The sequence below is a fragment of the Poecilia mexicana genome, unplaced genomic scaffold, assembly GCF_051168715.1.
Source record: "Poecilia mexicana isolate PSO_F unplaced genomic scaffold, ASM5116871v1 scaffold_7, whole genome shotgun sequence".
Lineage (NCBI taxonomy): Eukaryota > Metazoa > Chordata > Actinopteri > Cyprinodontiformes > Poeciliidae > Poecilia > Poecilia mexicana.
The window spans coordinates 26076492-26099021 of NW_028263376.1; the positions used below are offsets into that span (position 1 = coordinate 26076492).

At 40.3% G+C, this 22530-nt stretch overlaps 3 protein-coding genes across 3 annotated transcripts; all 3 read right to left on the reverse strand.

Moving 5' to 3' along the window:
• Positions 1-544: 544 nt before the first annotated feature.
• tnnt2a (troponin T type 2a (cardiac)) lies at positions 545-4916 on the reverse strand. Its single transcript, XM_014999646.2, has 11 exons — positions 4870-4916; positions 3783-3809; positions 3360-3384; positions 2524-2587; positions 2288-2404; positions 2126-2203; positions 1919-2029; positions 1725-1834; positions 1542-1632; positions 1400-1440; positions 545-774 (listed from the first exon to the last, which is right to left on the reverse strand). Exons 4-11 carry the CDS (start codon positions 2575-2577, stop codon positions 741-743), a joined length of 636 nt encoding a protein of 211 aa, XP_014855132.2. The 5' UTR covers positions 2578-2587; positions 3360-3384; positions 3783-3809; positions 4870-4916; the 3' UTR covers positions 545-740.
• A 3190-nt stretch (positions 4917-8106) lies between these two features.
• On the reverse strand, positions 8107-18131 carry lad1 (ladinin). Its single transcript, XM_014999622.2, has 14 exons — positions 17939-18131; positions 17237-17419; positions 16589-16865; positions 13739-13830; positions 12805-12970; positions 12312-12407; positions 11904-11947; positions 11777-11819; positions 11553-11593; positions 11369-11435; positions 9968-10102; positions 9747-9833; positions 8697-8798; positions 8107-8580 (listed from the first exon to the last, which is right to left on the reverse strand). Exons 1-13 carry the CDS (start codon positions 17974-17976, stop codon positions 8700-8702), a joined length of 1368 nt encoding a protein of 455 aa, XP_014855108.2. The 5' UTR covers positions 17977-18131; the 3' UTR covers positions 8107-8580; positions 8697-8699.
• Positions 18132-19550: 1419 nt separating this feature from the next.
• Positions 19551-21789, reverse strand: tnni1a (troponin I type 1a (skeletal, slow)). The gene is made up of 5 exons (XM_014999692.2): positions 21742-21789; positions 21170-21301; positions 20997-21086; positions 20695-20871; positions 19551-20129 (listed from the first exon to the last, which is right to left on the reverse strand). The coding sequence occupies exons 1-5, from the start codon at positions 21787-21789 to the stop codon at positions 20025-20027; spliced, it is 552 nt and encodes a 183-aa protein (XP_014855178.2). The 3' UTR covers positions 19551-20024.
• Between the last annotated feature and the right edge of the window lie 741 nt (positions 21790-22530).

Genomic DNA, 22530 nt, shown 5'->3' on the forward strand with positions numbered 1-22530 from the left:
AATAGTTTTCGTGTGCACGATTTGCTCATTTTTAAACGTACACAAACAAATAATCCAGTGGCGTGAACATTTTACGTTTTCTGCGTGCCTAACGGTTTTATTCCATTTCGTTGTTAGTTTCAGATTCCTAAGGGCAAAAACCTGCTGTCATTAATGCAGTGCAGCTGATGTACAAAAAAAAAATCATTTTGACACATTTGATACTTTGAAATGTTGTTGGAGGAGGAGCTTCTTCCAGAAACACTTTCCCACCCAGATTAAGGAAATGGAAATGAGGATGATTCATTCTCTTTCAACTGTGTACGGTGGAGGGGAGAGAGCAGCGTGCAGGGTGGATGTCTGGGCGTCATTCCAAGGTGCATCAGTGTCGCTCGTGTCCGAGCCTGTCTCAGAGCAGGAAGATTGTCCGTTCCCGACTTTGCTCTTGGCTTCTACGATATTAGTCACTTTCGACTTGGGGCACTTATTCCAGTGTCACTAAATGAAAACATGCACCTGCAGTCGCTTGTCCTGGGGAAAAAAAAAAAAAAAAAAAGCTCAAAGCTGTTTTTTAAAATAAGGTTTTATTTACACCTACAACTTATTCACTGTTCCAAGGATGTAATTGGAAAAAACAAACTGAATATATATGGTATTATGCAACACACTAGAAAGTGTCCCATCGAAGGAGAAAGGTGTGACTTGGGTGTGACGATAACGGCAGGTCTTGGTTTAGGTACTTAGTCTGGATAGCAGGTCATCTATTTCCTAAGGCCTCTCTTTGTCCTCTTGGATCTGTGAAAACCACAAAAAAAAGAAAAAAAAACCAGCTCATGAGGCTAAGGATTCAGGCTGAGCTTGTTTGTCTGCATGGGGCGTTGAAGAGGAAAACGAAAAGTCGTCTTTCCCACCCAATCATGCTTCTTCGCAAGCTACTTCAATGCTGTGCAAAACCCCTCAAACTTCCTCACATTTTTCCCAAACTTCATCTATAAACTTCAGTGAAGCTTGTTTGTATTTTATGTTACAATTCAAAACAAAGTAGGAAGTAGGCGATGAATCAGATAGAAAACTTTACATGTTTTTACATGTTTATTCCGACCCTCCGAGTCAATGCTAGGTTGCAAGTGTTTCCGACCATTTTCACTGTAATTACTGAAATGTAAACCATTCCGACATTATGATGCTTTCCTCTCCATATGTTACCAATAGGATGGGCCGTTCAGGGTGATGTTCAGTGTTGGTTTTTCTGGCATCAATGATGTTTGGTGGCCAAAAAGGTCAGCTTAGGTCTCATTTACAGAGTCAAAATAGACTTTCCTGCAGCAAGTATGTGAAGTGACGTTCATTTCGACTGGCTAGTGGAGGCTTGACATGAGGGCAGCGTGTTTATTGGTTTAAAGGAGAGATAGATTCTCACGTTTTCTGATGGTCGCTCACACGGTTTCTCAGCACGTTTATCTGGAACAAAGAAGAAGAAGAAAAAAGGGGCAAATGTTACTGTGGCAATGTGTTTTGTTCTACTTGATGTAAAAAAGCTGCAAACTGATGCACACAGGCACCTCATATTTCTGCCTGGTGAATTGGTACTGCAGGTCAAACTTCTCCGCCTCCAGCTCATACATCCACTCCCATAACTCCTTGGCCTTCTCCCTGGGAAGTGAGGTTTCATAATTATATGTTAGTACTTATAGAAATGAGACGAGACGTTCGGTTTATGCGGCAAAATATTTCTCTCCACCTACTTGAGTTTTTCCTGACTCAAGTTGTCGATATCCAAAGATTTACGTCTTTCACTCAAAATCTTCTTTTTCTTCTCCCTCTCTGTCTGCCTTTTACCGCTTCGCTTCTCGTTCTGGGAAAACGAAACGCTTTGTGGATGCGTTGATATTTGATTTAGACAATTTTTTTTTTTTTTTAATAATCCTTATTTTGTTACCAGCTTCTGCATGTAGCCTCCAAAGTGGAGGCTGGTCAAGGTTTTTTTCTTCTTTGCGTCGTCCTCTGCTCGCTTCTTTGCCTCTTCCTCCTCTTTACGAGCCCTCTCTTCCTGGAAGACAAAAACGTACAACCAGCGAGTAAAATAATCAGCAGTAAAAATTAGTACATGTTACTAGCTGTGCAAGCGGCAGCAGCACATGTCAACCTCAAGTCGCTTTTGACGCTCTTTGTCTCGCTCACTGCGTATCCTTTGCTGCTCCGCGCGCTCAGAGCGGCGCTTCTCCTGAAACAGATTGTAGCGCTTTGCCGTTATTGCTGCGTGGTTTAATTGGTTCATCTCCTACCGAAGCGTAATTAGGGCACGCACAATTCGTTCTTTGAGACTAATGAGCTCCTCTTCTTCCTTCTTCCTGCTTTCAAAGTGAACCTCAATCAAAGTCTGGAGCTCCATCAGGTCTTTCTCCATCCTCTTGCGGTGTATGTCCTGCGGAAGCACGCATTCAGAACCGTTGAAGGCGCATCGAAAAGGAAATTCGCAGCAAAAATAAAACATAAAAGCAGTGCTTTCGATCGATAATCTGAAACCAGACGTGTGTTACTTACGTCGAAATCCACCCTCTCCCCATCTGGGATCTTGGGAGGGATGAGGTTGGGCATAATAAATGGTCTAAAGAGTCGGGGGGGGAAAAAATTGTAAACACTACAAGGTGCGTCTGAAGCAGCATTTTCTGTTAAATTGAATAAGACCTGCAGCTAATAATAAGGGGGAAAAAAAACCCCACTGAAAATTCAAATAAAACTTCAGATCAATAATGAAAATATCATATGCATCAATGCCTGGCTACTGTAAACTTTACCCAGGTTCTTTGCAGAACATATTATACATCCAATACCTGGGCTGGGCTTCTAGCATGAATTACTGCACCAGTGCAGAGTGGCATGGATTCAGCCTATTGGTGACTCTGCTGATCAGAAAGTCCAGTTTTTGTCTGCATTGTTGTTCTTATGCTTCTCGTCTCCATCTTGACAGTACTCTGTTGGTTTTCCATGTGGTTCAGGTCAGGTCAGGTCAGTGTAATGCATGCTGGCCAGCATGCATTACACTGACATCATAATTATAAAGGAATGTATGTTGATGCACCTCTGCAGTGTGGGCAGGAACCAAGTCCTGCTTCAAAATGTAATAAGCATCTCAATAGAGCTTGTCAGCAGAAGGGAGCATGAAGTGATTTATAAGTCAGCAGAAAGATATCTGCTCTTAACTTGAACTTAAAACTGCAAGTGTGTCTTGGTGATTTTTTTTTTTTCTTCCAATCTCTTCAGTTTAACTGAGCTGCATTTCTCTCACTGATAACGAAGAAAACATCTCTGGTACAGAGATAGCACATGTGGTAATAGATGAGCACAAACATGTGTGCTCATCTATTAGTGTTACTTACTTGAATTTTGGTTTGGCCTCCTCTTCTGTGGAGTTGGAAAACAAACAAAGAGAAGAGATTACAGAGTACAGAGATGAGCTAAACCAGACCACACACACACACACACACACACACACACACACACACACACACACACACACACACACACACACACACACACACACACACACACACACACACACACACACACATGCAGACAGAACCTGACACACTCATTCGCCAAGAGCATACCATAACATGCCAGTAAGTCCAACCAAGTCTCAACAAAGACGTCTTTTTGTAATCTTAGAGTTAATTTCCTGTTTAACTTAGCAGGAAATCAACTCTGGCGTGACTAAAACAAAGCTTCAATACATCCAAAATAGCAAGAAAAACAGAAAAAGTGCGATGTGTGCCGTTATTCGTGTGAATCGTTGGCGATACCTCCTTCTTCCTCTGCCTCCCCTTCACCTGAAACCAAATTGAAACAGATAACTGAGATATTGTGGCTACAGAAGTCAAACGGGCGAGAAATGTTTTGGAATAACTGAGGCTCAAAGTTAAGAACCAGGAAAAGACACAGGACAGAGCACTGATAAACTCAAGTACTGAGTTCATTCTCTGTGCTGCCAAAAGGGAAAGTTTCCATCATCAGCCACATTCTTTAATTAAACTCTGGGTGTTTCTTTAGAGAGACAGGTCTTGATAAGTGCTGGTGTCTTGCCAGACAAAAGGACTGTGACCTCTAAAAAGACGACCTGTCAAATCAAAATGCCACAACTCAAATGTTGTTTATGTATCTTAAAGAAACAAAAGGAAGTTTTCAAAAAGTCTTTTTGTCACAGTTTTTTTTTAAAATTTTTTTAACACTGCAGGCCGAGTAGTTTTAAAGAATTACTCGCACACATTTGTTGACTTGTCATCTAACTAGACTGTTAATCATAAAACAGTAGAGATTGAAAAGTTTTTGGCTCTTAATTCTTGGTGACCAGGTGGTTTTTCTGACATGGTAATTTTGATTAAAATGACTAACTTGGTTATTCGCCTGTGGCACGCTTAACAATCATCCGCAGCCAAACTAAACATATTCTCAAATGACCCATGCAGAAGCCCCATAGGAAGTTTTTTTATTTAACGTTCAAGGTGCAGATCAGGCATAAAGATGAGGCTCCGTATCACCACGCCTCTCCTTTCACTGTAAGACAGGCATGAGCCAAACGTTAATGCCAAACATGCGACTATGACTAATGTTCAAGAGCCTCGGGGCTGGGAGGGGAGGGAGGCCTGCAGATGACTCTGCCGTGGCCGTGTCTGGTTTGGCTAAGTAAACACGTCCGTGTGACTTCTCAAGAAACCTGCAGAATGTTGCGCACTGAGGTTATCGTCCCGCCCGTTGTGGCGATTGGTCGTGAATACTCATCACCACTTAAGACGGTCCATTAAATACAAATACAACAGGAAAACGATCTGCTGCTTGGTCCATCACAAGCAGAGACAATCCTTACGAAATACCAATAAAAGAGGCGCTCACCTTGTTCTCCATCGCCCTCCTCTGCAGGTTCATCTCCCTCTTGCACCGCGTCTGTTGGCACACCGAGAGAGTCGTAATGTTATGCCGGTGAAAAACCTTTTTGCAGCGGTAGGGTGTTTTACTGAGCCGTTGGCTCGTTTGAACTATCGTTTTGCAGCTTCTCAGATGTCCTTGGTGGACAAGACAGGATGAAAAGACATCAGAGGAGATCATAAAACTCTTCACCTTTAGAAAAAAGAGGATTTAAATTTAAATACCATTATTTAAATATAAATATCATTATTTTGACATTTAGCAACAATAAATAATTCTGTTAATCCTAAGTTGACCAGAAACAGGCACTCTTTGGTCAGGTTTAATTTCAGACAGAGAGGGAAAATAAGGTCCTATTTATATGTTGTATACAAAATATCTGGTTTCAGCCGTGATCGCCTTTAAACCTTGAGCGAATCAGATCCAATATTTATTGGATCACAGCAGTATAACATACCGTTTTCGTTTCTTTATAAATGCAACTTTTCCTTTTCTGATTGCCGTACATTAATTGAATAGTGGGATATTAGAAAGTAGGATCATCTTAGATAATTGATGTTTCTCTTTAATCTTAGACATTTTATTTATGTCTACTTGATCAGTTTACTGATCAAGTAGGATCAGTAAACTGATCCTACTTGACCTTCACCAGCCATTTCAATATTTGCTTTCAGTCAAGGAAGTTTGTCTGGGTGTTGTGCTCACAGTGGTACCTTCCTCCTCCTCTGCCTCCTGCCCTTCTACTTCTTGCTCCCCTGCAGTGGAAAACACAAGTCTAGTTATAACTGTGTGAACATCTGCAGCCTTCCCTCATGGTTACTTCAGGAAAAAAGCAGTTGCACAGATGATGATGCTGCATGTGGTCAAAGGCGATGACAGGTATGGCACCGAACATTAAACTGATGGGTACAGGTTGTGCATTGTCTGTGGTTAGGGCGCCACACCCAGCCTGCAGACAATAAATGAAAATTTGGTGCCCAACTGATTCATACCGCTGAGCCACAAGGACACAGAGCTTTTCTGTCTAAGTTCACTGAGTCACTCAGTGGTGACCCTGTTGCTCCCCACACCTAATGCCAGGAGTCATTTTGGCATGTGTGGTCCTGCACCCGTGCCGCTGCCGCCATGCTTGTGCAGGCACCTCAGGTTCCCGAGCAGCTGCACGATTTTATATCACACTGCCGCCCAGGCAGAATCTGTCAAACGTTGGTTTTTGGTGCATGCATGAAGCAGCTTATATCTCCGTGTCGCTGTTTGGAACGAATTATTTGGCAGCTGCATGACGACGCTATCACTTTGTTATTAAAGAACTTTGGTGCTGTTTGTTAATGCAAATCTTATATACTTATCAGAGGGCAGTGGAAATAATTCTATTAGCACCAGAGCTTTTCACATGTTGCCACTGATGTTTTGATTATTTAGCTTTTATTTTGAATTATAAGTGCTTGAGGCCGAAAATATTGTTTATTTATTTTTTTAGATTAGAAACTTGATTTTGCCCTCTGGTCTTTTCACTCTAATCATTATTAAACCCCACTGCAGAATGCTATGAGTAACAAAGTAATATATAAAAACTATAAAAAAATTAATTAATTAATTAATTAATTAAATAATTAAAAGATCTGCCTGAAGATGAGAGGTTCATCGATCAGTGTCACTTTAAAACAAATAAAGATGAGCGACTCATTGGCAGCCTAACATAAATAACTTAGTGTTGTTTTAAGCCTTTGTAATGGATGTAATGTAAAACAGAAACAATGTTTCTCAGGAATAACAATGTTTTCATTCCACCTGTTGCCCTGGTAACAGTCTTGTCCCCTTTAGAAACATACACAGAGTATTCAGCAAAAAAAGTTTAGCGTCAACACTCGTCAGTGCCATGGCTCAAAAGCTGGAAGTACCTTCAATGGCCTCTTCTTCTTCTTCTTCTTCTTCTTCTTAAAATTAATGAGGTTTAGGAAATTTGACAGACAGCGAAGGAGAAAGATAAACACAGAGCAATGCAATAATATATAGTGCAACTACTCTACTTGGACTAGTGCCACTGATGCTATTAGTGAGTCAAAAAGTAAAAGACAGTCATTGTGCAACATAAAGACACTTAAAATAAAATTAACCACAGCAGTGAGAGTAAAGCTGTAAGTTTTAGTGCACAGACAAAGCTGGTCGTCCTCTGACCTTTTTAAGACATGCGGCTAATGTGAAGATTTACAGTAGGCTAAATGTGAAATACAGTAACAGTAGGCTGATACAATAGGCCTGCAGGATTAGTTTAAGAAAACATTGCTCTGCACAATGTGGGTTCTGTTTAGACAGCAGAGCCGATCTTTCTGAAACATCATTGTGCCTCGTGATTCATGAGTTCTTACCTTCCACCTGCCTGCGGAAAAACAAACAAAGTTAACTTTTAACAGGATGGGTGACAATCCATCATCGTTTCAGAAACTTTTAGCTGTAATGACAACAAATGCTAAGAAAAAAAAAAAAAAAAAAAAAACCCTCTGTGTTTGTGATGCTAAGTCGTGTGGGTGCAGCCGGGGGGAGACGTGTTCAGTTTGGCTCAGAAGTAATTCCAGACACAACAGAGAACAGGCTTCAACCTACTCGTACTCCTCCACCACTTCCTCGTTGTCCGACATGGTCGGGCACGTTCAGGTGAACCTGAACATCAAATTGCAGATTCAGTTAATTCACCCGAAGGTCTTGAGGCCAGGAGGAAAAAAAACAACAAAAAACTTTTCACTCTGCTTTACGGGGGTCTTACCTGAGCAGGCAATAAGATGAAAAAGAAAGAAAAAAAAGGCTCAAGGTGCAGCTCCTAACCTTTACTGAGAGCTGAGTGTCACTGAGGGCGAGACAGAGGACTATAATGAGGGGAAGAAGCTTTAGGACGCCCCTGTTGTGTTATTAATAACTTTGTAGATAGCACATACTCGTCCTGTAACTCCAAAAAAGGCTTCTGGGAGCACCGGCTGTGGCTTTAACGTGCCAAAACGGACCAGATAAAACCATATCTGCACACACTCTCCGACTCTCACACACACACACACGCACACACACACCCACACACACACACTTAAGTTTAAATAGCGCCCTGCCACTAACAAAGCACACAGGCATTCGGCGCTTATCTACATTCCAGGTCTGTCCAGATACAGGCGTCTGTTTTTGTTCAAGTCGGAGGACACAGCAGCAGACACTTGCTGTAGGAAAACATTTTATTTCTTAGACAGGCAGAATTGGTCCACAAGTCCAAATATAAGATAAGACGAAATTCTTTAAATTACAACTTCTGCATTCAATAAACATCATTAGCCTGAAGACCTCCCCCAGTTTAAAGTGCTTGATAAATGAATTAAAAGTAAGGCAAACAGCTGCGAAATTTCAACAAGTGGTGATGCTCTCATGTCGCCACATTTGCTTTCGACTTACATCTTTGCTTGTTACAAGTCAGTCAAGCATGTTCATTTTATTTTTAGAATGCAAAACAAGTCGTACACAAAAGAAGCAATGCAAATTGTAAGGTAAAAGCCTAATAAGCGGAAAAGAAGGATCCTTCTAGGCGAGGCCGTTTTATTTCTCCCTCTTGTGTGCTTCAGCAGTGAAAAAAGTAAAATAAAATAAAATAAAATAAAGAAGCCAAAAGGTCAGCCGTTGACATCCGAGACTTCTTCTCCCCTGTGAATACAAACATTCAGTCAGACTTCTGAAGAAATTAATATTGTAACCCTGCTTGTAATTTGGCATTTTTGTGATTAATTCTTTTGAAGTCAGGAGGCAGTTTAAGTAGTTACCGTTCACTTCTGGTGTTTTCCAGAACTGATTTTTGAGGCACTTTCCTCCCCTCGGTTCTCAAAGAGGCTCCTCTTGCTGCTGATGTCCACATTTCTCAGGTCCTACAAAGAGACGGTGGACGAAGGGTCAGACAGACAGAAAAAAACAGAAGCGTACGATTTCGTGCACAGACGTGTGGAGAGATTAGGACACCTTGTGTATTTTCACACATTTAGACATATCGATATGAATTTTAACTTTTTATGAGGAATTCAAGTAAGATTTTTTTTTTAAAAAGTGTTTCAGAAGTAAGATGGTAGCAGCTTAAGAGTCATTTACCTGGATTTCTCCTCTGCTGGATATTCTATACTATTCTAATGTAGTCAGTGAAAAGAAAAAGGAAGATAAAACAATCCTTCCACTTAAATATCCAAGAGTGAAACCCATTTAAAAGAGATTTACTCTGAAAGCAGACCATAAGATGCAAAACAATGCCTAATGTCAAATCATAAAACGTTGCCACATGATTCACGTACAATCAGAAAGTGACTGCATACGTTTAATTTTAATGAGAAATCTCCTAAAAAAACGTTTAAAGTTTAAAGAGTAACACAAGCTTACATTTTTATTCAAGGTGCAAATAAATAATTTTATTGCCAGGGTAAGTAACCTACAAAACTGGACACCAATATCAGAATATTTCTCGAAAAAAGAAATTGTTTTTTCTTGTTAGTTTTTTTATATAGAGCTTTATATGTGTCTATTAAGGAATTACAGCATCCCTTTAACAACTGAGCCACTCAAAAAGCTTCAGTATTTGACACGGAAAGGAGTATAACACCAGGAGTTGTAATCTGAGCTATATTTTTGATTTGGTCCAAACCTCCTGCTGTTTCTCACTGAACAGTTTCCAACCAGAATAAACCTGAAAACCGGAACGGGAGCCGCACAAACTAGACGCTACAACCTGACTCTAGAGTGCTGCTGCCCTCTGGCTTTCACAGAGGGCATGCATAAACATTTCACTTTGTTTCACTTCAGAGACAGTATGAATGAAGAGACACACTTACAAGGCTGAGTGGAGACCCTGGCTGATTGGTCTTATTGAGCCAGGTGTTGATGCGATCTGACATTCCTGATGTGAAGCTTCTAAATTCCTGATAAATAAATAAATAAATAAATAAATAAATATACAGTATAATTTTGTTTTTTTTGCATGAGCACACTGGCAGATATGACAAAAAAAAAAAAAATGTGAGGAATTGTATAGTAGAGAAACAAATGAATGTACACTTCTGGAAACTCCAGGGCTGGTGGGGCTCTGTGCCTGCTGATCCTTCTCAAACAACCCTCTTTTCCTTGAGACTTCTTCCAGCAGGAACAGGGTCCGCTGGGTCACATCCGGGGAGCGTGACACATCAGATTTCTGGAGGCATACAAGTAGCAGGAAAAAAAAAATAAAATAAAATAAAAACCCAACAGAAATATTAATAGCTATTCGTAGTAGACAACTGAGTAGACGCTGAGAGTCAAGAGGCCTCTGTTGTAAAAGATTTTAAATCTGTCCTCTATTTTAACCTGAGTAGGGAGTAAAAGTAATGAGACACAGACATATAATCACTGAGGTAACACTTTATTTGACGGGTTGTGACATGACACAGTCAGTAAATACTGAGACACTTTTAATACAAGTTTTAATGTGACTTTGCATTAAAAGTGTCATTATTTAGTGAATGACACTTCATGACAAGAGCCGTAAATATTTATGAAGACTCCTTCACCTTCATGTCATCTTAATGCACACACCGTCAAAGGGTTACCGCTCAAAGGTTCACAAACCCATTAAGGAAAGTTTTAATAGGTTTGTGTAAATTACCAAAATGAGTCAGTGTGTTTTGTAATGTATAGCACAGTGAAGTTCACTTTATTGTCCCAAACAGTGAAAAGTGATCTATTTAAGGAAACGCAGCTGGTTATACTGAGGGGCTGACTGTAGCACCAGTTGATAGCATCATGCTGGGACTTCACACTTGACATGCATATGATCACAGTGGGAAGGAAAACCCACTTTTAATAGGAAGGAACCTCCTACAGAATATGGTTTAGTGTGAGCCTCTGTCTGCATTAATGACCCAGGGCTTTGAATCGGCAGAAATGACACACAAAAACCACAAAAGGACTTGTCCAGGAGTACTTCCTATACTTAAAAATAAGCAACAAGTTTAATATTCTGTGCTGAGAACCGCTGGATGTCTTTAGATTAACACAAATGATAGAATCTATGCTCATTTCACACATGCACAGAAATCTGAACAGCAGTGAATCCAGTTCATGGGCTTTTCCACGTCCACCTTTGTCCTGACTTAGTCTCCATTGGACTTCAAATGTAAGCTGGACATGTTTCAAAGATACTGTTTTCAATGTCATCGTCCAAAAACAAATACCGCAAGCTGCAGCCTGAATCATCCGCAGCAGCTCAAACTCTGTTCATGGCAATATTTCATTGTGAACGATTTGTGTGCTCCACTTTTTCAACATGGACAAAAACTGCTAACACCGAAACTGTTCCAAATATTAGCTGATCTTTCCAAATGCACTACAAGTCTACAATTACAAAAAAAAAAAAAAAAAAAAAAAGCTCAAAAACTGAGTGTTTGTATTACAGTCAGTCTGTGAGGGTGAAAGGTCTGACCTGTGCTGCCTGAGCAAGCCGCTCCATCTTCTCCTTGATGGATCTGGACGAGACCCTCTGCCTAGAGCTGAACATACACAACAGATGAATCCACTTCTTCACCAAAAACTGCAATGCTTAAAATAATAACTAGAAATATATAGAAAAAGTTAAGAAATTAAAAAAAAACAAAAAAAAAACTTACTTTCTCTGGAAAGATCCCTTATCCTCATCTTCGTTATGGTCCTAGTCCAAACCCAAACAGGAAATACATTGAAGTATTACAAGCAAAGACACCAGTTCATTTCATTCAGCTGGCACTGACGTGTCTCTGTTAAGTGTGCAGAGTTAGCTCCTTCACATTAAGCTGATTGACATAGAGTGAAAATATTTGGTAAATTTCATCGCTTCAAAATGAAGTTAACTTACTGTCTTTGCTTCAAATTTCTTCGAGACCATCCGGACGCTGGCACTACGGGAAAACAAACAAATCGTCAATCAAAAACCTAGAAACAGATGAAAAATTGCAACAATGCTGACGGGGTTGGATCCTAACCTCCTCTGGAGCGGCGCGCTCTCCTCTTCCTTCTTTTTCATCATCTACGTTAAGACAAGCCCGAGTGAGGATCTGTGTGTCCGGCAGCACTTACTCTGAATGTCTGAATGCCAGTGTTCTACACATTCATCTGCTCTCTTGTGATGTGCTTGGATTTTTAACAAAGCAGGCAGTCAGCTTGTAAATATTGCTTTAGATATATCAACATGAGGCCAAAGCTTTGAGCTGCGCAAGCAAATTCTGCCGAGCCGATAGACGAGCAAGCTGATGTAAGATTAACAGTCAAATTGGCAGAGGTCAGTGTTGGCATTTAAAGGGAAGAACGTGTGCATTCATACATGCATGTGTGTGTGTGTGCATGTGTGTGTGTGTGTGTGTGTGTGTGTGTGTGTGTGTGTGTGTGTTTACCCTGAAAGATATGGTCCTGGAGCTCTGTCTGACAAAGGCAGGTTTGGCTGCCTGTTCAAGTTTTCCAGTGGCGGAAGAAGAGTCGTTGGAGCTGACCTGAACGAAAACACAGATGAGCCTCTTCCTACATCTAGTCAGAGTTTAGATGAGCCGCAGATGTGTGTGTTTGTTAACTTTCTGCAGGTCAAGCTCTGTGGTTTCACTGTTGAGATGGGGGGGGGGAGACTAAACTTTTACTCTTCAACCAGCAGGGGGTGCTGTTTCTTTACTTGAACTGGTGGGCTGTGAGTTAAATTCAGTTTGGTTCGGTTTAAATAACATTAAACCGAACTGAATGCCAATATACGGTAAATATCAAGTCATGCTGCTCTACAAAGAAAGCATTTCACCTGGTGAGCACTTTGCAATTCATTTGACAAGCAAAACAGGAAGTTGAGATAAAGCTGTAAATTATGCCGCATGTCTGTATATTTGAGTGTGCACAGTGGACTACCTCCTGTGCATGTCCATTCTGAATGGGGCTTTGAGATCCATGGGAGGATGTACTCTGGCAGGGTGAGGGGCACGGATCCCGGGGGGACAAAGGCGTTGACGGAGAACCAGGGCTCATGGGAGTTGTGCGGCCCGACGGAGCGTTGTCAAGGGAAATGGACACAGAGCTGCAACAGAAGAAACACGCAGGAACTTTAAGATTAATCTTATAAAACTAAAAAAAAAAACTTTACAAACAGACTTATTTTCTTCCTCTCTTCCATAAAGACGAGATTAATGGAGTGCATGACTAATATTTGCCCTTTGCACACAATGTCCCTCCTGGGATGTGGATCTGTGCAGATCCTCTCGAGTAACAGTAGCCTTTTTTCTTATGTTGATTCTTTGAATAATCCTCCCACTGCCAGGCTTGAATGGTGGATGACTATGTGTTGGCAAGTTTGCAGTTACAGCATGCTTTTTTCATCTTCCTTCCATTTTTGGCTGATTGACTGAACAAAGCTCTGTAAAATATTTACGGCTTGAGATATTGCATCATAATATGTTGTAATGCCACTGTAAAAGTCTTCAATAGTTTACTCAGAAGTGGAATTTACTAGCTCGACAGCTGACTTCTGAAGTCAATAAGTCACACTAAAATGTCTTAGAGTTATTAGAGTGAAGAGGACTGAAAAAACACAAGCATTATGTTTTTTTTTTTGTTTTTTTGTTTTTTTTGCTAAAGCTGAAAATCATACTTTCTTGCCCATTTTTTATTACAACTATGACTTACTTTGTTTTGGTCTTCAACATCAAATTCTATCAGAATTGAAATGTATGATTGCAAAGTACCAAAACTGGGCATGCAAGCCCAAGGGTTAATAAATAGTCATTAATTAAATATCTATATCTCATTAATAGCTACATGTTAATAAACATAAAATGCCATTATTAACCTGACAAACTTGCGCTCTGGGTTGGAGGCTGGTTTGGAGGCTGGTTTGGGTTTAGGTGCAGGCTCTCTGCTGGATGACTCTCCATTTTCATGCTACCAAACAAATACAAAGAAAATACAGTAAACATAATTAGTCAGAGCACATTGAATGTTTTCAATGCTTTTGTACGTATGTACCTGTAACACACCTTACATTACATAACACAGTATGGTTATGTCCTAATTTGCAGTTATACTGTAAGACTGTATGTGTAAGACCAGATAAGGTTCAAATTATGACTTTAAACACCTCTTATCTGGGTGTTAGAGATGTTTTGCATGGTCAGTTGCTTCACAGAAAGACTGCAATTCCAGTAACTGCACAGCAGTATATTCAATGTTTAACTCTAACCCTTTTTGCATTTTACCATTTTGCAATAGTCATATTCTAAATGCTGTGTGTCCAAGAAAATTTTAACTATCTACAAAACTATGTATAGCTTTTTTTTGCACTATGGCCAACATAAGTCAGTTGACTAAAAGCTTTGGCTGCACATTGTCCCAAAACACAGTTTATACATAAAATGAATTACATCTTAATGTTAGATTCAATTCTAGGTGATATAAATGTGGAACGCCAACATTACACATTATATAAATTTGGCTCTACTTTAACACTATGCACCTTTTACAGATCTAATTGACTCAAATGCACACTCAGACACACACACACACACACACACACACTCCCACACACACAAAAAAAACATGTTGAAGACTGTTGCAGCCATATGCAACCAACCTAGCTTCATCTCAAAATAGCTCAATGAACTGCAGCCATATTTTAAGACAAAGGCGACACTTGGGCTCAGCTGGTCCGAGACAGTGATCAGTATCCAACATGCTGAGACTCTGTTGCTGTAGAACTTAAGAAATGATTTACACAACTTTCCCTCTGCGTGGGGTAAGATGCCGGCAACACTGCAGCGTTGTAGTTGTCAGAACTTTGTGAAGTATAAATAGGACAGCTGGGAGTCAAGGTTTCGTCAAATGTCAAATTCGTCAAATTAGTCAGACGTATTTCTGACTAATTTGACTAAGGAGTTATCTGTCAGATGTCCAAATGGAACCATTTCACAACAACCATTTGTCCAAAAGAAAACTATAATATAAAATGTCCATCCCAGAAGTCAGAAGCAATATTCTAAATGACAGAAGAACATAACACTTGGGTCCCAGATGTTAGCTACGTGGTATACACTGTTTATAACCGCAACAAAAAAGTGCTTGCTGCAAAAAAAATAAATAAATAAAAAAGAAAGAAACAGTGAAGATCTTAAAATTCAAGTATTGTCTGGCTTTTTGTGTCCCTCGATATTTCTAATATATGTCAACTTGCTATTTTGCCCCCTTTCATTTTCTTATGAACTTATGAAGTTTACCAGCAGATTGAGGGAAGGGCAGATTATTAGCTCTAGAATCTAATTAAAACCTCCCTTTGGCATTGATCTCAACCCTCTCAGCCGGATTATCAGAAAAAGAGAGATAACACAAGGCTGCAGAGATAAAAGTGAAACAATCACAAATCACCTCAAACATTAAACTGTAAGCCAAAAAAGAACAATGCATCGAATCAACCTAACCAGGATATACAGCAAACAAGGCTGTAAGGAAGTCAGCAATAACCAAGTCTTTTGCTCCAAATAAAAGCTTCTGAAAATCCGAGCTGAAAGGGACGAGCAAAGTCCAAGTCACCAGTGCAAACCCTCTGCCAATCATCAGATAGCCTGTTGCAATCATAGTCTGACCAAAGGATGAGATATAGGTAATTCATATCAAGACAAGGAAGCGTCTCGTAATGTGTAATATAAGGCCAGCACCCGGAGACACAATGATAAAAGGAAGAAGGTCGACCAAGGGCATTCAGCCATCAGAGCCACCATGTACATCTGTATGACACCCGCTGCTGATGAAGTGCTGCATAAACATATCCATATAAAGGAGAGGAAGGAGCCATCTTCAAAGCATAAGGTCCTGTGTACCACCAGCTAATTGAGAAAGTGTCTGATTTAAAGAAGCACTGCCAACGGCTAGAGGGGGGTGTGACCTGAATGGCAGGATGAAGACACTGGCCATGGCATCACTGGAACAGGAGCACCAAGCAGCAGATGCTGGAGGTCTCCCACACGGGACGAGACCTCGTGCGAGCGGTTTAGTCATTTCCTGTTTAAGTTTAGTACAGTTGTAGCTTTGTCAGCATTCAATGCCTTTTGTTTCCAGGTGTTTCCATCTCTTTTTATTAGGACTTAACTATAACTCAAGTAAGCCTTAGCTGCTTCCTTTGCTTCCTATTACTTAACCTTTATGCTGTAATCCCTCACATTCTGCATTAAGAAAACATTAACAAAACTATGTATGAGGTCATCATAACGACATAATTATTCTCTTCGTCGCTACCTGGCTAAAAAAAAACCTGATTCATTTTAGGACTGACTTATCCTTAAAAAAAAAAACTTTTTTCTTTGGGTGTTCACCTTTATAAACACTTCCAACTCGTGTGTACAGTTGTTGTTTCTGTGCTTGTTTGGCCACCGTAATGTTCTTGTGCAACTCAAGACAGGGAAACTGAAGAATGTGCACTGCATTAACCCCACCCACTTTCTCTGGCTGAGAGATAACCACTGGATGATAAAAAATGTATCGTGTATGTGGACTTTTGCATAAAAACTGTTACCACACACACACTCAGGGGAAGGACACTCAGATTCGCACTGTTCCCTCATATGTTGAAAGACGGTGCAGAAACAGACACTAATTCACATGAGCGTCTCCCAATTTGGTTGAATTTAAAGCAAGAAGTCTTTTTACTTACTTGTGTTTTTGTACTGTTAGTTCTTGTACTGCTGTTGCCGCTGCTGGTGGGACTGTAAGAAGACGTTTTAGTCGGCGGTTGTGGTTTGTACACATTGCCCTTATCCTCATCCAACTCCCCAAGAAGGACCACCCTTGCTTCTTCTTCTCCTCCGCCTTCCTTTGAATCACCCTCCTCTTCCTCTTTCTGCCGCCTTAACGCCTCCACTTGCCTCATCCTCCTTTTTTCATCACGCGTCCGCAGCATCTCTACAAAGTCCAGCTGTATCTGCTCAACACTGAGAAAGAAAACATCACACGCACCTTTATGATTGGAGGGCTTCTAGAGAGAGCACTGAAAAGATCTGTAGGCTCGCTGTCCGGTCAGGTTTCTATGACAAAGGCCTGTTTAGTCGTTTCTCTCTCTTTGAAGACTGCTTGAGCTCCAGATACTTAGTTGCTAGTGTGCTTGGAAGCTTTTCATACGTTACATGTGTGTTTTAAAAGTATGCTGATAACAATCCAGAAAGGCAAACTTTAAGTACCCTAGTCACTCCAGTCAATCCTAAGATTAGGAAAGGGATCCGAACCCCTTTAAATATACATATTTTTCTCTTTTTTTGTGCAGCTCAGCTATATATTCATGAATAAAACAAAGTGTCAAGTCAACCTGCTGAGGCCTTGAGAAGCCTCAGTGGAAGACTCGGTCCCAGGGGGGCCTCCACTTGTTGGTGGCGTTCTGGGCGAGGGGCTGGAGTCCCCATCTTGGTTGGGCGTGCTGCTGCTCTTCACCCTCCTCCTCTTCTCTCTCTCCACTTCCTCCTCATCCTCCATTGTCCACTGACGAGCTAGGCTGAATGAGGATGCACACGAGAGAAATAGTTACCAAGTATTAAACTGATTACGAAACAAAGAGACAATTGGTTTGAAAGCATATGGAGAAATTGTTACCAAAGCCGATCTATGTGTTTTGGTTTCATGAACAGTAGAGATAATAGTAGAAATAACCGTTACACAGAACCTGTTCCGCTTGTTCAGGCTTCACAGTTCTCTGGGGAAATTTATCAACAACTTCAGTCTAAGTGACAAAGCAAAGCATAGCTCACCACGAGGGACAAGTTCCTGCAATTCAAATGCAAATAAGGATTTTCTAAAGACTTAAAACAGTAAAACATGGAAATGATTAATCATTAAAAAAAAAAAAAAGAAAAAAAAAGTTGTCCCGTGATGATCTAGTAGCCAAGATCCAGTCTTCGTGTTCAGAGTGAAGCCAAAAGCTTTATATTAAAATGAAAGCGTGTAAAGTGTCACTGACACTTCACAACAACAGGTGTCAGTGTCCCGTTGGCAGAAAAGCCAGAGTTAATCTTACCTGGACAGAGCCGACCAGTTTTTCCGACTGATGGACATGTTGGAAGAAAATTATAAGAATATTCCAGTTCACTCGCAGAAGGTGAAGTCAGCAGGCAAACTCTCTGACAGAGCGAGTAAAATTAGAGTCGGTGAGGCACAAAGCAGTCCACCTTTAGCCAGGTGCAGCTCATGGAGGCATCACATGACCACAGAGGTGAGCCTTCGACAGAGAGGGGAGGAGGGGAGTCTCTCCTCTCCTTTTATGGTGAAAGTGTGGCTATGTCATGCTTTCTCATTATTGTCAGTATTATTATTATTATTACTACTAATAATAATTACTACTGATAATAAACATGTATAAGACTTCAGGTATATCGTTTACACCAAGTTAACTACAAGGCTTTTGTTAGATTTTGACCAAAAAAACAAAGAGTTTTAAACTATTTAAAACAAAAACTTGAACAAGAAGAACAACGACAAACAAAACACGCAAGCCAAAGTTTGGCCAACACGTGCATGACTGGCAAAACAACATGTTTGACTCAGCTTCTCTACACGCATGTGTATTAACGTGTGTAACAACGTTCTTACTGTACTAACTAGTATGTTTTTGTAACTGGCAGTGAGGCTTTTCACACTGTTAGTGAGACTCTTTGCCTTGTTGTCGGAGACCACACCTTCCTCTGTTGTGTGTCGGACTCTGACCCAGGTTCAGTTTGAGCGAGAGAGAAAGCAAGAGACACAAACACACATACACACACACACACACACACACACACACACACCCACACACACACACACACACACACACACACGCACACACACACACCCCCCCACACACACACACAGACTGCCCACCTTATCCGCCCCTAACTTTGCAACTTTCATAACAGTGAAGAGTTTGAAATAAACCTGCTGACGGGTTAACTACCGAAAGTCTAGAGTCTTTGATTTGTTCTGTGTACTTGTGCAAACATGAACCAGCTTCCCACACATGTGAGGAAAAGTCTGCATCAAAGTAAGATGATATCTAGGAGTGCTGCTTTGCATGTCATTCTTTAGTAAGTTTCTGCAGTTTGACATTTGACCTCTACGTGGTTGCACTCCTGTAAGGTCTGAGGTGTTTGTTTGCCCAGAGTTTAAAATACTTTTGTCATCATTGTAGCTCTTTTTAGAAAATAAGTTAGATAGAAATCTATTTCCAAGTAGCAACATTTTGCATTTGCATTCAACCAGATAAAGTGTTCAAAAAAGGATGAAAGGACAGTTTTGTTTTTTATGGACATGCAAAGCAAACAACTGTTACAGAGGTGTGCAGTGAGGATACTTTCCTATGCTTATATATATATATATATATATATATATATATATATATATATATATATATATATATATATATATATATATAGAAAGTATGCTTATATGTAGCATACTTTGATGTTTTGCGATACAATGCATTTCTTATATTTGTTATTTGAATGAGTAGTTTTGATAAGGTATACAGTTTTTTATGAATATGTTTCTATGTCCTTTATTTTGAGTTTATAAATTTTATCTTTCACTGTTCAGCATCAGAAGTGTGTGTGTGCATGTGTGTAAGTGTAACGGCATTGGTTTGAAAAAAAAAATAATTTTTAATTTTAGCAGAGACATTGTACACTTTAATTTGAGAAATTTATGAGAAAAACTGAAGGCAACACACATGACGGTGACAACTGAATACATTAAATGTTCAAAAATGCCACGTTGAATAAAACATATTTGTCTACTTTTTTTTTATTCCTTTAAAACATGGTGTTACAGCTCACAAACCCACCGCAGACAGATATAGTTATGAAGAAACCACATCAAACATGCAGTTCAATTTGCATGATCCCTAGCTTCATTTGAGTGCGGTGCATATTTTTTTAAAAACACAATTTTCATTTCACTTTTAAACATATCAGTTGGAAAACTTCAATTGCAGGAAAAAAAAAAACACAAAACAAAGCTAGATGCAAATCAAAACCAAAAGCTAGATGAGCGGATAGAAGAAGACAAAATAGGCAACACAAAACAGCAGCAGATCAACTACAGCAATTAAGATGACAGGCATCTTTCTGTCTTCACTGAGCCGAGCCTTTAGCAGCATCAAACATCTTCTTCCTCCCCTCCATCCCAGACATGGCCTCCACATTCTTCCTCCAGTCGCTGTCCTCCACTGGCCTCTTCTGCAGACAGATGAGCAAATGGATGATGTAAGAAGAAGTCTACAAAAAACCCAGTACAAGTTTCTTTGTTGACGCTGTGGAGATGAGAGGCATTAGGAAACCTCATTGTTTGCTGAGCCTTCGGGACCTGTTCTATAAAACGGAAATCCCCATAGAGAACAGTGTTTAGCCGTACTTGTGGAACTGGTTCCTGATGTATTGCTCACAGAAATTCACGGATCAGTGCAAACACACAGACACACACACACACTGGTACACACCTAAACAGACTAATCCAAAGATGTACACACTCTCTGACAAATGGCGTCCACTGAGCAGAATTAGTGACAAAAGTGTACAATTGGATCTTTGTATCATGTACCACACCTCCACCCTGCACTGGCCAACTATTGGATTACTCAAACACACCTTTTACACACACATATAATCACATTGTTCAGGTTTTTCATGGGATCCTGAAGACTGACCTCATAAATGTCTCAAACCGGCACCCTGAGGAAAGTTTTACATCTTTCTTGGGCTGTTTTGATTGTCTGTTTGTGAAGTGTTGTCTTTCTAAGCCCACCTTCTCAGTGTCTTCTTTCTTGACAGACTTGAGATTAGCTCGAAGATCCATGGACACTTTGTGCTTGGAGCCCAGCAGCGAGCGAAGGATGGCGTCAGCAGAGACTCGGACACGTCTAAGATTAGGCCTCTTGAATTTCCCCCTGAGGTCTAGAACTTTGATGTTTAGGTCTTTAATCTGATCCAGGGAGAGAGAATCGAGAGATATGTAGTGGGCCAGCTGCAGGGTGTTCTTGTGTGGCTGTACCGTCATATGGTTACCTATATGACTGAAGATAAGCATGATTGTTACCGTTAACCCACCTCGCGTGTGTTAAGCATGACTTTGGCCTCAATGTCATATCGTTCCTCATCAACCACATCGATCTTTGCGTGGAGCTCTCTACAGAGATCCTGCACACAATGCACACACATTTCAGAGGATTTCACATGTTGACCAAACATATGGGAAAAAAGTATATCTTGTGGATTAGTACCTGAAGTTGAGCAAGACTGAAACCACCGGTGTTCAGAGGAGGCGCTTTCTCTGCAAGGTACTTCTGTTTTTCTTCTTCTTTGACAAGAACCTCCTGCTCCAGTTCCTCCTTGGCCTTTGCCACCATCAGGCTCTGGACAAACAATTCTCTCTTAGCAACTTTTGATTCAAATTTAAATGACAATATTCAATCATTTATTCTTATGGTATTTGTCCAGTGCTGCCACGCCGGTGTGGTTGAAAGCATCTTACATCAAGAGAGATTTAAGTTCTCTTGCGGTTTTGTTCATGGAGTGTGGACTTGCTCTACCTGGGTTTTCTTTGGACACTCTGATTTCCACTGACAGTTTAAAATCATGTAAGATTAAGTCATTCCTTTATATGTGTGTCTATAGGTGTGTGTGCCTTATTTTCTATGCTGTGTCTCCACCTCCTTACCTAGTGACCAGCTATAACGACTAAGTGCGCATGGAAGAGGAATATAGGGCATTTGTCCATCCCTATTGCTCTCTTGTGGTCAAACGCCCACATTACATAAAACAGAATATAATATTTGACAGTGATGTTTCTTACCTTAAGCATCAGCTTCCTCGAGGCTGATATTTTTGATTTTCTCTGCATGGGCAGGAGATTATCAGTACATGTATGTCATTTACACCAAGGCGTTCTCATTGAAATTATTCCTCGGTTAAGAAATAGTCTTACCTCTTGTCTGTAAAGGAAGATTGGGGAACAATTTAGCAGCAATCTCAGAGTAAAGCGGCAATATTTGTTTTGTTTGCGACTGAGTCAATGGTCTATAAAGGGAAGGCAAAGTTTAATCACTCACACATGCTCAGGCATCCTGCTGATGAGGTCTCTCTGGATGAGCTGTAGAAGAGATTAGAAACATAGCAGTTGTCAGCGTTTGTCTCTCAGCCTTTGATGGACCTTATCATCTGTCTACACTCTTCATGCTCGATTGTGGAGTGGGGGCTAACAGGAACTCTCTAACTGTTTAATGCTCTGTTTGGCATTTAAATGTCAAACATTACCACAGAATATCACTTTACAAATAATAATTTCGTAGAGGACGATTAAAAGTTTGTTATTTACTTTTAATAAATGAAATTGAATTTAAGCGCCCTGTATTTGTGAGTGTGGCGCTCGGTGATGGTTTCATTTGAGCAATGTTAGCAATTTTATTCTGGACGCAAATACCAATAAAACATTTTAATTACAATTTGAAGGGATACACAAAGAATTGTTCCCATTCATTGTGTATCCTGTCCATCAGGGAATAATAACGCTAACATGTTTATCTAAATTATATTATGAATGAATATATTAGTTGAATCAAAGTTAGGAGCTGTTGTAAGACTT

What these genes read in the sequence shown, in the direction of transcription:
- tnnt2a (XM_014999646.2), bottom strand. Translation starts at nt 2,577, where the DNA reads ATGCCCAACCTCATCCCTCCCAAGATCCCAGATGGGGAGAGGGTGGAT. An exon ending in GGGAGAGGGTGGATTTCGAC is followed by an intron (nt 2,405 to 2,523) that starts GTAAGTAACACA and finishes GTGCTTCCGCAG; the next exon opens with GACATACACCGCAAGAGGAT. An exon ending in TTAGTCTCAAAGAACGAATT is followed by an intron (nt 2,204 to 2,287) that starts GTGCGTGCCCTA and finishes AATCTGTTTCAG; the next exon opens with GAGAAGCGCCGCTCTGAGCG.
- lad1 (XM_014999622.2), bottom strand. Translation starts at nt 17,976, where the DNA reads ATGTCCATCAGTCGGAAAAACTGGTCGGCTCTGTCCAG. An exon ending in CCAGGACCATATCTTTCAGG is followed by an intron (nt 11,948 to 12,311) that starts GTAAACACACAC and finishes GTCTTAACGTAG; the next exon opens with ATGATGAAAAAGAAGGAAGA. An exon ending in AGAAATTTGAAGCAAAGACA is followed by an intron (nt 11,594 to 11,776) that starts GTAAGTTAACTT and finishes GGTTTGGACTAG; the next exon opens with GACCATAACGAAGATGAGGA.
- tnni1a (XM_014999692.2), bottom strand. Translation starts at nt 21,789, where the DNA reads ATGCAGAGAAAATCAAAAATATCAGCCTCGAGGAAGCTGATGCTTAAG. An exon ending in TCAGTCTTGCTCAACTTCAG is followed by an intron (nt 21,087 to 21,169) that starts GTACTAATCCAC and finishes CATTGTGTGCAG; the next exon opens with GATCTCTGTAGAGAGCTCCA. An exon ending in AGAAAGAAGACACTGAGAAG is followed by an intron (nt 20,130 to 20,694) that starts GTGGGCTTAGAA and finishes ATCTGTCTGCAG; the next exon opens with AAGAGGCCAGTGGAGGACAG.